The sequence below is a fragment of the Hoplias malabaricus genome, chromosome 9 (assembly GCF_029633855.1).
Source record: "Hoplias malabaricus isolate fHopMal1 chromosome 9, fHopMal1.hap1, whole genome shotgun sequence".
NCBI lineage: Eukaryota > Metazoa > Chordata > Actinopteri > Characiformes > Erythrinidae > Hoplias > Hoplias malabaricus.
This window is the reverse complement of record NC_089808.1, coordinates 2500276-2516723: the sequence shown is the minus strand read 5'-3', so window position 1 is coordinate 2516723 and position 16448 is coordinate 2500276. Positions and strand designations below refer to the sequence as shown.

Below are 16448 nucleotides of genomic sequence, written 5' to 3'. Positions count from 1 at the left end.
AGAAATGCAGAGATGCAAACAGAGACATTCAGAATGATCTGATGCTAAAGCAAACATTGTAAAGAAACTTACAAATTAAAACAGAACCAGAGCGGCCTTCAGAGCGAATTTAGTGATTTTATTACTATCCGAAGTGCAAAGTGATACACGTGTCTCACCTGTTTTTGTATATGAAGCTAATAGTCTTCAAAATAATTAATAAGTCTTAATAAGTCAATACCCAGAATGCACATCTCCATCACAAACATTTATTAAAAAATAATCTGCAAAAATTCTCAATCTCTTAGTCATGAAAACTATTTCACAAGAGAGCTGGCAAAGGCGTTAAATTCTTCACATTTTTGGTTCCTATCACCATCACTGTGAACAATTCTGACAAAATAAGTTTGTCTAGAATGGCACCTGCTACAAACAATATTGTACTTACGTTTTAATGGTAGCATTGTTTCATCCTCCTCTGATGTGTCGTCCCATTCCTAGCACGAAGAGATGTATTGGGGAAAGCCATTTTTGCTCAAGCTTTTAATAAAACACGGGTTCTTAACATAGTTTCTCTTATCATTCATAGATTAACTCTTCAGTCCAAGTGTAAATGCTGTTTTATTACAGAATCTTAAAGAAGCATTTGTACCTGTGCATTTGTTCAAAGTAAACGGAGGAGAGTCTGATCCTGTATCTGCTTTCCTGATCTGAGAAGCTTCTTGATTATGGGCTAGGCTTGAAATGACCTGTGTCCGGCGCTTTTCAGAAGATAACCTTTAGTTACTAATTATCAAAATCAAATGTATTAAGAGGTACTTTGTGTCCCTTTGCTGCTTTAACACTACATTCTCCTCTATTAATGAAAAAATAGAATATTTATTTATATATGACTTATAATATTACATTTAATATCGTATATGTTTGAATAGTTTTGTGATTTTTTTGATTGAATTCAGCCAAAAGAACATTAGCGAGTTCAGGTATTGATGTTGGATAATTATTATTGAGTATTCTCACAAACAGCTCTCGATCTCATCCCAATAACTCCACAAATAAATAAATAAACACAATTCCAGTGAGCTACAGCTCAAGGCTTGTGAGTTTTACACTCATCTAGTCCACATTTGGCATTGAAAATGGTGTCCTTAGACTCGTGTGCAGCTGGAATATCATTTCATTTTGTGATTTTCCGTGTAGATTATAAAAGCTATAAACAGCTCCATAATGTTTGAACCTTAAAGAACTGAATTCTATAAACCTCTAAACATTTAGTGTATGTTTTTTAGTGAAAACTCAATAATTCAATGCATTCAAAATAAGGTTTTCTGTTCATTTAGTTCTGTTCATAGAGTACGTCACAGTTGTACGTCAAAGTAACAGCTAATCACCTCTCAATCTATAGATAAACATTTTCGGCCATCCGACCTGCAGCGTCGTAGTAAAGACATCGATTGATCCTAATCTTTTGAGCACATACTTTACCGTCGGTGTGTGTGCACGTGTCTGTTGTTGTTGGTGTGTTGTCTGTAATATAAAGCCACTCTTAGTCATTGTGTCATTTCTGCCTCAGTCTACCTGACCTCCTTGCTGTCTCCTCTGCATCTCTCAGGTAAAACGCCATTACATTACAATGAACAATATACAGCGCAGTACAGAGAGACAGTAGAACTGAAGATTATTTAATGCTAATTAGTTCAGAAGATGAAAGATAATATTTTCAAATAAATAAATAAACTTTAATCCCCTTCTGTTATTTTTGTAAATGTTTCTATATCATTTGAGCACAGGAGATGTAATGTGCATTGTATGAAACTTACTTCACACAGCGTACATTAGCAGTATCCAAGGTGTTTGCCTTCTCATTGTTGGGAAACTCGTTTTTCTTTGAACCACAGTCAATGGATTAACTAATTAAAGCACTTTATCAGTTAAACCCATTAAATCCATTTAATTTTTCATTGTTTAGCTTCATTAGTTTTATGTAAATTCTTTATTCTTTGAAAAAACTTTTAAAATAATAATCAGTTTTGAAAGATATTTCTTGCTCTTTTTTTTTTTTGTAGATAAACTACCATGGCAACCAAAATGGTCATCCAGCAACCTAAGCCTCTTGTAGTGGCTCCTGGTGCTGATCAGTGGAGCTCCAGCATCTGCGAGTGTGATAATATCAATGATTGTGGGTATTACTTAAAAATAATTGATATATTAGCGATTATAGTCATTAAATATTAATGGAACACTAATAAAAGGTGCTTTGTCTATTGTACTAATACATATATATATATATATATATATATATATCAATAAAATGTTGTTCATAATAACACACACCAAGGTCACAGTCTAGATTTATAATCTGAGTGCGCTAATCTGTTCTGTCCTGTGCATGCGCAGGTTGCTTTGCTTTCTGGTGCTTCCCTTGCTTTGCCTGCATCACAGCGAGAGACCATGGAGAGTGTCTGTGTCTGCCCCTGCTGGAGAGTTTTGGCTGCATTCCCCCCATTACCATGGCCATGAGGGTATCAATAAGACGCACCTACGGTATTGAGGTAAATACACTCAGTGCACGGCTCCTACTTCTCTGATCTGTTTTATGTCTCGCATAACATTTCGCTCGTCTAGAGGGAGCATTAATGTATGATTAGGGTAAAGGATGCAGTGTGTAGAGCCCTATTGTATTTGTATAGATTTGTCGTCGTCTTCTCATTTTTTCCTTGAATTTGTAACATACCTGAATATATGTAAAAGACGGATACTTTAATGTGGGACATTGTTATATTACACGCTTCTCGTTGGTGCTGTTTTAGCTGATTTTTGATTTGTTTCCCCAGGACTCTCTGTGTAATGACTGTGTCTACGCCTGCTGCTGTGGCCCGTGCTCCTGGTGTCAGATCCGTCGCGAACTGAAGTTCCGTCAGCATCCAGTCACTCTCTTCCACAACCGAGCCAAATAATCAGACATCAGGACCATCGCTGCTTTCATCATTAAGAGACTTTTATCACAAGCCAAATCTTTCAACAGCCAACGTAGACAAAGACTGTAGAGCAGCCATTGTACAGTAATCACTGCAGGGACATTCTGACCCTAAAACACACCTAATCCAATCTTGCCATCTTGTTTTTTTCTGATGTCACTGATCTGGTATGAGCTTTAACATTCCATAAAGCATGGCTTGCTCTTTGGGGTTCAGATCTGAGGTCTGAGAGACTGATGTGGAGTTCGTCCCTCGGTCAAACTGCATAACCAATGACTTATGAAGACCAGAGCCTTAAAAATAACATACTGTAAACATTCTTTTTGAATTTTTATATTTAGCAATATTTCCTTTTAATGTTTCCCTACTTTTCAGGATGTTTGGTCGCTGACGTTTACTTAACAGCATTTTTCTGCTCATTGTGCTGAATCCAGAAGGTCCTTGTTGACCCCTTATTCAGCAGGCTTATTAATAATAACCCGTTTATAGTTTTGTAAGAATGTGAGGACCTGCAGGCCTGTGAATAATGAACTAATGCACTATACATTTTTCTAATTCATTGACAAAACTGTTCATGAATATTTCCATGTTCCTCAATGGAATGTCAGATAAAGAATAAAACAACACTGTCATGAAACATCTTCTCCTTGTTTCAAACCTTTTGCAGTTTAAACACCAAAGTACGCATGATGTATAGATCAAGGAAAACATTTCAAGTAAGTCCAGGTCACGATGATATTACCAATAGGTTTGGGTGTTAAAAATATGTAATAAAAAAAATAATAATGAAAAATTACCTGGTGCTTTCAAGAAAAACAAACAAAAATATAAAAAAAAAAAAATGATAAATGAACAAACTGACTTTTATTTTGACAGCAAATTATTTACACTGACTAACAATCTAAACCCATCCGTTGTCATAATATAATTTTATATACAATTAAATTTTTATGATGTAGATATAAATTTGATCAAGCAGACACATTGTTTTATGTATTTACTTCAATATGTTGTGATGGGTTAAATATTAAAACATTTCTATGGCATTTTAGAATAATTTACAATGATTTATTTTATGTGTGTGTGTGTGTGTGTATACCTTTAAAGTTGATATACAAATGTATATGAGAATATAATCTATTTTAAAAGTCTTAAAAAATGGCAAGGATGGTAACGCAAAAAACAGTTCTCTCCGAAGGTTGAGCAACATTTGTGTTTAGTCATTTTCCTGTTAGAACATTAATCCTAAGACTGTGTTTTTGGGAGGTTCAGCGAGTGTATATTGGAACGCACACATGTTTTGGGACGCTCTGGTGAGAAAATCAGTGGGTCCTGTTACAGGCGTGTGCTTCCAGATGTCTTGAGCTTGTGCCAGTAAATCTCACACAGTGTTCTTAGTGAATGGCAACTTTATTACAGTACAACTTATTCCAAAACATTACAGACCACAGTAAAAACATGATATTTACTTGATGTTCTCACCACAAACACGTGAGGTGAGGTGTCATGAAGAGACAGTAAGCAGAAAATCATCAGAACAGAACGTGTCTTCCTGACTATTCTTTAATAGAATCCTTGGCAAGAATGTAAAGGTCAGTGGATGAGTGCCTGACTTTACTAAAGATTTAATTGCTGAATGCCATCAAATCGTTACAGCAATGCTGCAATATTTAAAAGAATGTTTTTCCACTATAGCAGAAGCAGTTACAGCAGCAAAGCGAAGACAAACCTAATAATAATAATGAACTTTGGCTATATAGTGTATATCTAAATAAAATGAAATAATAATAATAGGGCGGCACGGTGTTGCAACAGGTAGGTGTTGTAGTCACACAGCTCCAGGGACCTGGAGGTTGTGGGTTCGATTCCGGCTCCGGGTGACTGTCTGTGAGGAGTGTGGTGTGTTCTCCCTGTGTCTGCGTGGGTTTCCTCCGGGTGACTGTCTGTGAGGAGTGTGGTGTGTTCTCCCTCTGTCAGCGTGGGTTTCCTCCGGGTGACTGTCTGTGAGGAGTGTGGTGTGTTCTCTCTGTGTCTGCGTGGGTTTCCTCTGGGTGACTGTCTGTGAGGAGTGTGGTGTGTTCTCCCTGTGTCAGCGTGGGTTTCCTCCGGGTGACTGTCTGTGAGGAGTGTGGTGTGTTCTCCCTGTGTCTGCGTGGGTTTCCTCCGGATGCTCCGGTTTCCTCCCACAGTCCAAAAACACACGTTGGTAGGTGGAGTGGTGACTCAAAAGTGTCCGTAGGTGTGAGTGTGTGTGTTGCCCTGTGAAGGACTGACGCCCCCTGCAGGATGATTCCCTGAACTGGATAAAGGTTACTGATAATAAATGAATGAATGAATAATAAGTTGTGTCAAATTATGATATGTACTGATTCATCTTAATGGCACAAAACACCGGTGTCTAATGGTTGTGATCCTCAACCAGTGAAGCATGTAATATTATCTATATCTAACTGAAAATAATCTTTTAAAAAATACAAATGTACATCTTGTAAGAATTGTTTGAATGACAGAGATGCCAAGTGTGGGCCCTCAGAACACGTTCTTCTATTTGTCCTTACAAGCACGCAATGTGCGTCTATTGCTTTGTCTGATCAAGTGGACAGATAAAAAGTTTCACTCAATAATTCAGATGTTTCCTTTTGTTTGTGACAATGGATGAGGATATCATTTGTAGGTTGCTATTTAAACCACAGTTTACAAGATCATGAAATATGTAATAAGCTTTGGGTACTTTTTACTTGAACGCAAACCCTGGCCTCAAGACTGTACAGAAACTCCTTATATTTGTGAGTTTTAACGAGAAAACAACAGCCTGCCCAATCTATTGATCTGGCATTTTTCTCAGTGTCTCTCTGTGTGTACCTTTCTGGCTTGACCAGTTACTGTAGAGCGTTTAATTGATAAGCATCCCGCAGCAGGTTCATACGTCTGTGTGTGTTTGTGTGTGTGTGTGTGTGTGTGTGTGTGCGCGCGCGCATACGCGTCTGTTTGTCTCTGTGGTGAATGCTGACCTACGTGTCCATGTGAAAGCATCTTCGCATTCCTGCCCTCCTCACTTAAATAAAAATGACAGAGTGAGCCTTTCACTGTCATTCCACTGTAAGAGCTCTCCTCTGATTCAACTCACAGGTAAGACACCTGACGTCTGCACACTTCTACATCACACAGAGCAACTAGACTAAAGAACTGGTAACACTATATTTTTTTATTTATAACTAATGATCTAAACTTTAATTGACATCTATAAACGTTTTATAAGTTGTCATATCAGTGTAAATGGCTAAAGCAGTCTTTATAAATGATATGGTTCGTGTAATATGTCTTTATCAATTACTTGTACTACACTAGTATTAAGGCATGTACTAGAAAACACTTTTTCCTAATTTCATCTGCTTTCACATAAAAAAAAGTACCTCAAAGTGCTTTACTTTCCAGGAAAAAGGAAAACAATATAACAATCATGACGTTAGTTTGTATAAAGGGCTATTGTGTTCTATTAATAATAGTCCATTCAATTTTTTTAGTATGAAAATGGAATATGTTTTAAAATGAAGGAACAAAAATGCCTGCTTGTCACCAAATGCTTAACAAAACACTTTAAAAATGCAAATAAAGCCAATTAAAAAAAAAATTCTGTGGATTTTTTTTATTTGAAATATATTTTTGCATTTTTCTACCCGTAAAGTCTTCACCATGGCGACCAAGATGGTGATCCAGCAGCCCAAGCCACTGGTAGTGGCAGCGACCTCTGACCAGTGGAGCACCAGCATCTGTGAATGTGAAAGTGTTAATGAGTGTAAGTTGTAAAGAATATAATCTTAAATATTTTATATAAGTTTGACTTAATTACATTCAGTGCAATACCCAAGCTCTGAATAGCATTGTGTTCAAATATGGATATCTTAATAATTTAGATCTGAGATTGTGAGCTTCCCCCAGACCTACGTTTTTTAACTGGTTCAGCTCCAAGCAGAATTCTACTACACCGTTCTTAAAGACTTAATATAGATGAGCTGAGAGTGAGGGCAGAGCATACAGTCCTTTATATAGTCTGAATTAATTTTTAACTAGTTCTTTACATGGATAAGAGATAAAAAGTATTTTCCTTTATGGGGAAATGGTAGACAATCATTTGAGTTTTGTGATGCTTCTTTGAGTTGTCAATGGTAAAATTCTATAGTGCTACTTCTATGTAAGATTCTAAGTAAGATTCTATGTTTCTAGGCTGTTTCTCTGTGTGGTGCTTCCCTTGCTTTGCCTGCATCACAGCCAGAGATCATGGTGAGTGTTTGTGCCTTCCTCTCCTGGACTCATTTGGCCTCATCCCTCCCATCACACTGTCCATGAGAGTATCAATGCGCAAGCGCTATGGCATTACGGTGAGAACCGCCATTTTGTTTCGTTTATGCCTGTGTTCAAGAGCTATATATTTCATGCTATTTAAAGTACAGGTACAACATTTGATGCTTGAATAATCTGCCAACTCAAATGTATCTCTTCTTGCTCTTTCCCCACCAGGACACTATTTGTAATGACTGTGTGTACGCGTTCTTCTGTGGCCCATGCAGCTGGTGCCAAATCAGACGTGAGATGAAGGCCAGACTTCATCCTGTCACACTGCTGAACAACAGACCAACAGGCTAAAGGCCCAAACTCTCGTCATAATCATCATCACTAGGATAATTGCAACCCGAATTAATATCAGCATCCTCATCACTGGCATCATTGTTATCATCGGCATAAGTGAAGGACAACTTCCATTCTGCCTATTGTAACTTCCCCTTGTTCGTTTTATTCAAACGCATGTATGCCCAGATAAATTCTGAACTCTAGGTCATACCTCGTTCTCACACTCACTGATCTCAGGGCAGTTTTCAGTTTGACAGGATCAAAGCAGTCCATCTAATGGCCATTTGGGTGGAGGAATGCTCGCTATGTATGAAGACTGGAGCTTCCAGGTCAGATAATGTTATATTACATTTTTTTCAGGTAAAAAAAGGAGTCTCCATAAGTGTCATTTGAAACAACAAAGAACTTACTTGTAAATGTGTGAGAATGAAGAACGTTTTAAAAAAATTTTTAAATCCTCTGCATAATGTAAACATTCTTATATTTTTTTCAGATAAAGAATGGTGCTTGTTTTAGATTTTACTTAGAAATTACGTACGAGCCATTATTTCCCCGTATTTGCCCCTTGTTCATTGCTCTAATTAGTTTTTGCTTTTATAAAATTTGAAGGGAATATTTTCCTCAACTGATGTAAAGTTTGTTTATTTTATGCAACAAATATCAATAAAAGTATTATTAATAAAAGTGTTTGTTTTGCTGTTTATTTAAACCTGGTTGTGTAATAAAACCTAGTTGCTATAATATTCTGAATGTGAAGGAAAGAGCATATATGGGAAAAAGTTTTCTTTTTCCATTCTCACAAGCATTTACAAAGACTCAGAAAAGACCCACCTACTTTGCAGGTCTATACCCCAAAGCTCCAGTACCAGTGCTGCCATAGTATGCCATTCATAAGAGAATTAATGATTAAAAACATAATTCCTGATTCAAATATGTATAGAAGAAAACGTCTTTTTGTTTCGAAAACTACGGTACAGTTACAGATAGCAATCCGGAGGCTATAGTTTGCACTGTACTTGTGTGAGCCTCAGGAATTGAGAAAAATAGTGTCACATCTGATTTGTAGCTAAATAGAAGTAAAACTACATAAAATGTTAGAAAGCTGTAGGCACCAGTGTGTAACCAGCCCCATGTCTACAAAGTTAAGGCTCAAAAGAATGTTCACTGTGTTTTTCACTATATATCAGCACCTTTGAAGATTGTTTTTTTTTTTTTTTTTTTTTTTGACATTCTTCTCTCACATGTGTAGCTTTTCTAAGTTCTCTTATATGTTTTATATGCCTTATATTATATCTCTGAAAGGCCCCAGACTCCAGAGGGCTGATGACCATTTTACTGCTTATTTCTGCTATGAAAGCAAAAAAAGGACCATGTAATGTAATGTTTGTGTGACTCTAAGGGAAAGGGAAATTTACTTTATTACTGCTCTAAGCGCAGGAGGAATATGGCTACTCTATAGTGTAGTTCTAATCTGAGGGCAGGAGAACTGTAGCTACTTTATATTGTAGTACAGCTTTGAGAGCAGGTGGAATGTAGCTACTTTATATGGTATTACTGCTCTAAGGGCAGGGGGAATGTAGCTACTGCATTGTATAGTACTGCTCTGAGGGCAGGAGGAATGTAGCTACTGTATAATGTAGTACTGCTCTGAGGGCAGGGGGAATGTACTTGCAGCAGTGTTACACTAAACAGTACACCTCTGCATTAAAAGCAGCATTAAGCAGTTAGGTCATTTAAAGTAAGTGTGACTTGCCTCGAAAAACACAGCACCCATATGCCCCACAAACAACATTTCTTTCTATGCAACCTTCTAATAAGCAGCACTCCTCAGCAAGACCCACACTATATAGTATGATATGGGCTAATGAGCTAAGTTAACTAACTAACTTTGCTCTGGTGCACAATACTCATTTAAGCTCAAATAACTCACTCATATATATATGCCTAGCATGGGATTGCATGTAAACATGTAGCTAGCTACCAGTCAACATTATGGTATATTTCATTGTCATTACAATTAGCTAATCATGCTATAGCTAACTAAGCTCTCAAATGCTAGTTTCACTTCTTGGTCCTCCATAGAATCAAGCTAGTGAGCTATATTGCTAGCTGACATCAATGAAGTTAATGTTAAGTATAAGGTAAATCAGCCAACTTGCGCCCACTTAGTTGAAGTTTGCTAAACAAGATAAGCTCAGATAACCAAATAAGATAAATAAAAAAATTGTACCTTTTGTGAACATTTGCTCCAATTTTCTAAGTTGCATAGCCGCACTACAATTTTTTTTTTTTAATTTTAGTATATTTTGCCCCATCTCTACTACAGTTTGATTGGTTATCTCTCCGAACCAATAATTTTTCTTTGTGCCCTTTTTATGTAACTTTTTTTGTAACTTTTATGTAACTAAAATTCCCATAGGCTGTTTTTTAACGCCCCAACTCAATTTTCTTAAGGTCTTTGGGATCAAACCATCAACCATCAGTCCTGATTTTTGAGACAAAATTATTGGGTCAGGAGATGTCCTTGAATGGTCGTTCACACATGCAACACACACCGTGAGAGTTTCTGTTTCAGGCATGCTCTCTCAGCATGAAATTTAACATGTTTTCAGCGTGGCGCATCACCTGGGCTGTCCATGCAGTAGAAAGAATTTCTAGAGTTACTCCAGAGTATTGGGTCTGGAGATGCCCTGTTCACACATGCAGCACATAAAAATAATTTTAAGACAAATAAATAAGAATTAAATGAAATGGGATGCACTGAAGCAGCCACCATGAAACTATATTCCACTAGCCAAGAGTTGGGATTCAACATGGTGACTATCCAATACCTCTGGGATGAGTTTGAGTGAATGTTGTGACCCAGAAATAATTATTCAGCATGACCCCATTGATGTTATTCTGACCAAATTCATTCACTTTCAGGTACCATAGAGGTACATTATTATCCAAACAGTGTAAATGTACCTTTAAAGGTATAACAGTGTTTTTAAAAGTCAAATTGTGTTCCCTAAAGGTACATTACATTCACTTCTACTGAAGAAGAGGGTTAGGTTTCTAATCTTTCATTATGTGTACCACCCCAGGTACCACCTGTTGGCAAAAGGTACCATTACAGTCACAAATTTTACATAGTATTACATAGTAATACATAGTAATAGTACATAGTATTAAATACATACATACTAAATATATATATATATATATACATCTTGAATTTTGGGAATGACACATTAGACTCTAACATTTTACAATTTTTTTAGTCTGTCAGTGTGCAATGGCATTTCTGGCATGAGGTGTACTTTTTCAGCAGCTACAAACATTTATCACATTTATCTTAGTATTAGTATTACTTTTTAAATTAAATATGGCTGTCTGGATTAAACCTTTTTAATGAAGCTAAAGTGCTTTTCCAGGTTGTTTTGCTATGTATTGCTTCCCAGTGTTTGCCTGCAACACCCCCATCTGATTTCTGTGGTCTGTCATGACATGACTTTTATGTCCCTGAGTTTTGATTTTATCTTATACAGCCTGCAATTTCCCTGAGTGACTCCATTTGCAACATACAGGGCATCCAGTTTGGTGTGTATTTCCTTCTTAGCTGATGTTTGTGGTCATAACATGCTCTGTTAATCATCCCATAATTGTGTTTAAAATCAAACTCCCAGTTTTCCCATAATTTGAATAAAGTGAAGCAACTTGTGGCTGCGTCAAACATTCTGACTGTAATATTATGTTTACTATGCTGCAGCTGGCCAATCATCACCTAAATCTATAAACACAGAGTGTATTCTGATAGTGTTTCACTCAAAAATTTGTCACAGTACAAACAGGAAACATTTTGATATCTGACGCTGATATAATTTCGAGGTATAAATGAGGACTGATGTAGTGAGAAGAACTGATTTCAGCAACTGTGCAGCCTCTGTGATAAATTACAGCCAGTCAGGAACAGTTTCCGGGGGAAGTTATCAAACTTAATGTTGTTATAATGGTAATTTCTCCTGTGATTTATAAGCAGTTAATAAATCAGCTGTTATACTGAGCACTTCTGGCCTGGACATATTAAAGATTCTTTACTAAGCCCATTTTAAACATGGACACCCATATGTAGGTTAATATTCTATGGAACATAATTTTGGTTCATTTATGGACTACAAATCCGGTAACACTTTAAAATTACAGCTTGCTAATTACTAGTACAGAGCAATACCTTTTAAGTAAGCCATAAGATAATATAAGCACTGAGTAAGTAAAGGGTACTATAAATATCACCATACTACATCACCAACAACCACAATAGCACATCTACAGTGCATTTTCCTAAGTAATGTGTGCTCTCCTTATCCACAAGCACCAACTAGACCCTTCAGCTAACTCTACACAGCTGCCCTTAGTTTCCGGCCCCAGATGCGAACTGCACAAGCAGGGATGTGGCAGATTTGGCTACAAATCCCCTAACGCCTATCTCCACTGGTCTAACATGTGCCTGTCACCCACATGCCACCTGTTCCCTCACCTCAGCCACTAAGTCCACGTACTTCAGATTCCTTTCCAATGTTTCATGTACTGCATCCTCAAATGGAATTGTTAACTCTATGAAATCATCTATCTGTTTATATTCAGAGTAGAGCACCATGTCTGGGCTCAGTGTAGTTAACACTCTGGGACCTGCAGTTTTTACCTATATCCACTAGCAATTTCCAATCTCATGCTTCACCACATCTACCAATATTTATAACCTGCTACGTTCTCAAAAACATTCCCCTTTGTGCACAAATCTAACTATTTTATTACTATAGCCACGTATCAATGCATTAACCTCTAGACGTTTGCTGTCCGACAAACATGCTAAAACCCTCAGCTCCTGATTATGTCTCCATATATATATATATATATATATATAGCCAATACAATACAATTTTTGAAAAACTTTACAAACTTTACAAATAAACACAGTAAATTCACCAGTGTTAAATCAACACTGTTAGTGTAATAATTTAACACACTCAGTGGTTTACACTAGTGAATTTACTGTGTAACTACATTCCGAATCCATTGTACCTTTTAGTGTAATTATAGATTACAATGTTGAATTAAAAGTAGGACAGTTTATGCATGTGATTATTACTGTCATTTTTATAAATAAGGAATGCAGCTACTATTTTGAATTGACTGTAGTTCTGAAAGTAATTATAGATCCTTTAGAGTTACAGTGCACACACAGAGAAGGACATGGTCAGCTGCTTTCATTACAGACACTAGCAGAGTTTCACTGTGCTTTGTACTCACCAGGTTCAGGACGTGTGATTTACCACAACAATCATCATCACATACTTCAGAGATATGTTACACTGTTTAGCCTCTATGTATTAAGACATTGTATGTACATAGCTCTGACTAATGAGGAAATGGGTTTCTCTTCTGCTCACATGGGTATGGCAGGGAATATGCATAAGTGTTGTCTTCCACACTTTTCCTGCTTCCTCAGCTCAGCCTTCACAAAAGAGGTCCTCAGCATATATCATTCCTTTTATATATTTAACATTCTTTGAATAACCCAGAAAATAAAGTAAATATGCAGACTTAGCCTTATGTGTATGGGTGGCGCAGCAGGTAGGGGGTTGTGGGTTCAATTCCTGCTCCAGTGTCTGTGAGGAGTTGGTGTGTTCTCCCCGTGTCTGCGTGGGTTTCCTCCGGGTGTTCCGGTTTCCTCCCACAGTCCAAAAACACACGTTGGTAGGTGGATTGGTGACTCCAAAGTGTCCGTAGGTGTGAGTGTGTGTGTGTGTGTTGCCCTGTGAAGGACTGGCGCCCCCTCCAGGGTGTATTCCTGCCTTGCACCCAATGATTCCAAGTAGGCTCTGGACCCACCGTGACCCTGAATTGGATAAGGGTTACAGATAATGAATGAATGAATGAATGAGCCTTATGTGTTAAGTGTCTCCAGACTTAACTTCAAACTAAACTAATGATAGTACAGCTTAGCATCAGGTACTTTCCTATATCTTACCATTAAGTATCCTGTAATATAGGAAGTGCAGCCTGTAAATGAAAGTGTAGTTTAGTATCTGGTACATTCCTGTAATTAACAAATAAGCACGGTGCAATTATAGCTTAGTACCAGTATAATGTAAAATAAGCTGCGTGGGCTGTGAACTGAAGTCATAGGAATCGGAATTTATTTTAGCACCCTCTGTAAATACAAGTTAAGCTATGATTAGCATGAAAAACATATTAACTAAGTAGTATAAGTACAAGACCTACACAACTTGAACTCGTATATGTATTACACCTACATGACCTGGACATAAAGCTATCAACCCAATTGATTTGGAATCAATAAATGCATTACTCAGTTACAAAACAGTTTATTTTCAAGCAGCGAAATCAAAAAAATGATAGCTTGCAGTTTTAAAATACTTTTAACAGAATAATTTTGTCAACAAAAACTCTGCATCCAGCCTACCAGAACACACAAACATAATCTATGTACACAAACTCCAACCAGCTTTATCTGCTTCTTTTCTTTAATTAGCCCACCAGAAAAACCAAAAACCCACATGTTGCTTGCTTTAGACACTTGTTCCTATGATGTTGTCGTACAAATCAGTTTAGGTCAGGTCAGATCATTCTTCTGTGAGGCCCACAAACCCCCCCTCCCCAACACCCGACCCACCCACCCACCCACAGGTAGTACTCTTTCTTTTCAGTTTCCTTCTAAAAGATAGAACAGCATTCATTCAATTCACAGAACTCATCTTGCAGCTGGCTGCAGACATATTACTTACCAAGTTACATCAGTTTGTAGGTATGCATTTCGTGGATAAGACGGTTAGAATTTTGGTTTATGAATAGTTCCTTTATTTACACTTCATTCTACATTTTCTTCATTCCCAATCCATCCCTTTTGGCACAGTTTAATCTATTTTTTCTGCCCACAGCACTTTGTGCCAGAACTCTACAGGATTTTATGTACTTTAGAATACTTGCCCAGGCTGTACTGTTCTCTAGGCTTAAGACTGGACTGGATATGCAATAACTCTTTTGAATTCCTTCACATGTGTTGTATGAATTAAGTCTTTGGCACATTTTTTTCCAACATTCTACATGTGTCTAAACTGCTAAACAGTTTTTCCTCATGACCGAAAGTACTCTTTGGTCATCCGGTTCCGTGAATTTCTGACAGCTGTTTGTCACTACTGAACTCGTTGACATTTCTTTGGCTTTCGTGCCTCGAGTTATGTGACATCAGTTGGTGATTTTAAGATAAAAAAAAGCAAACAGTCAGTAAACAATATCAACTAAGCAGCCACTTGGCTTTCTGAATGGGGTGAAATACATATTACAAATCATAGCCATGCTGAGATTCAAGGAAAAACAGCATCAAGTCCAAGGAAAGATGTTACTTGATGACAGCATATGTCTCTGTGAAATCCCAATATACATGTAAAAGGAGTGATCTGTAATACCGACACAAGGCGTTTAAAATCTGAACTATAGTACGGTTTCAAATCAGTGGAGAGCTGTCTGCCTCTTCTTCCTCCTCCTCCTCCTCCTCAGACGTGAAGCTTGACCAGGTTGCTAGTTTGAGGTAAACTGAATGAACAAGCAAGAGATGAGTTTAAGAACTATGGATATATTAAATAAATAATATTTACACAGAAAAGTGTTCATCATTTCACTAAAACATTTACCTATAAAAGAAAAAGGCAAAAAAATAAAATAAATAAAAAATGTGAACGAGCGGCCGCCATTTTCCTGCATTTACAAGCCTTTACTGTCCAGATCCACCTTAAATATTTCAACTAGACACGGCTAGTCTTAAAAATTGATTTTCCCTTCCACCCTAAATGTTGTTAAAGGGGCAGATCTTTGCTTCTTCTTCTTCTTCACAATTTTTTATTGTGAAAAATTTCATTCCACCTTAAATATGTATATTTATGAGTCTTAACTGGTGTTATTCACCAGCTTCTTGAATTCTCTGTTCCAGTTTATGAGCTGAGGCTAGCACTATAGTTTTTTGAAGCAAATGTTATTCCACTTTTTTAAAACACACAAACCCATTGTATGTGATGTCACCAAATATTTACCTACTTAAGTGAAGGCAAAAACGGAACGATCCACCGCCGTTTCCCCTGCATTTACAAGAATTAAATGTATAAACCACCTTAAAACTTTAGCATGCAGATTCTTGCTTCTTATTTATCATTTACAGTTTTCATATTCAAGCATGTACTTCCACCTTAAATGGGTTTTAAAATAAGAGTTTTATTCTTCAACTTTTCATTTAGTACTCATTTCCACCTTAAACAGCTATGCAAAGCTAAAGCTTGCGCTAGGATATATGAACAAAACTCCTTTCGAAACACTGTTTATTTCCCATATTATCCATTTAAATCATACAACCAAGTGTACACCGTGTCACTAAAACATCTACCTAGTGAAAAGCTTATATTTGCTGTGTACTACCGAGATTGATTTCTCCATTCCACCTTAAATAGGTGACAATGCGAGGCTTTTCAAACAATTCTTACTGTTTAATTTGTTTAAAGCACAAACACACCATGGAGAAACACAAATGAGTCTGCCTTAGTTTCTTAAATGCAAAAAAACAAAGGTATTTACAACTTTCAGTCATGTTGTTACTCACCTTCTTCCGTATAAAACACACCAAACACAGTCCTAACACCTTTCAAACATCAATATGCCTCACTTTCTTTATATAAAACATGCAACATATGGGGTTCACTCCTTTTAATCTATACACAGGCGTCTGTACTTCTATATTTTTTCAGAAATGATTTGCTGTTTCCTGTTCAGGAGAAAATTATCAGCTCTGGCTCCGTTCTGTAGTGTTTC

General features: G+C 37.0%; 2 protein-coding genes across 3 annotated transcripts; both read left to right on the top strand.

Moving 5' to 3' along the window:
- Nucleotides 1–1474: 1474 nt before the first annotated feature.
- Nucleotides 1475–3594, top strand: LOC136707607 (cornifelin homolog B-like). The gene is made up of 4 exons (XM_066681779.1): nucleotides 1475–1591; nucleotides 2046–2158; nucleotides 2377–2531; nucleotides 2814–3594. Exons 2-4 carry the CDS (start codon nucleotides 2056–2058, stop codon nucleotides 2934–2936), a joined length of 381 nt encoding a protein of 126 aa, XP_066537876.1. The 5' UTR covers nucleotides 1475–1591; nucleotides 2046–2055; the 3' UTR covers nucleotides 2937–3594.
- A 2437-nt stretch (nucleotides 3595–6031) lies between these two features.
- ponzr4 (plac8 onzin related protein 4) lies at nucleotides 6032–8241 on the top strand. Of its 2 annotated transcripts, none has more exons than XM_066681837.1 (4): nucleotides 6032–6086; nucleotides 6643–6753; nucleotides 7182–7336; nucleotides 7476–8240. In XM_066681837.1, exons 2-4 carry the CDS (start codon nucleotides 6651–6653, stop codon nucleotides 7599–7601), a joined length of 384 nt encoding a protein of 127 aa, XP_066537934.1. In that variant the 5' UTR covers nucleotides 6032–6086; nucleotides 6643–6650; the 3' UTR covers nucleotides 7602–8240. The 2 variants fall into 2 exon arrangements, with proteins under 2 accessions (XP_066537934.1, XP_066537936.1); XM_066681839.1 differs by having other exon boundaries at nucleotides 6068–6146; nucleotides 7476–8241.
- Nucleotides 8242–16448: the final 8207 nt, after the last annotated feature.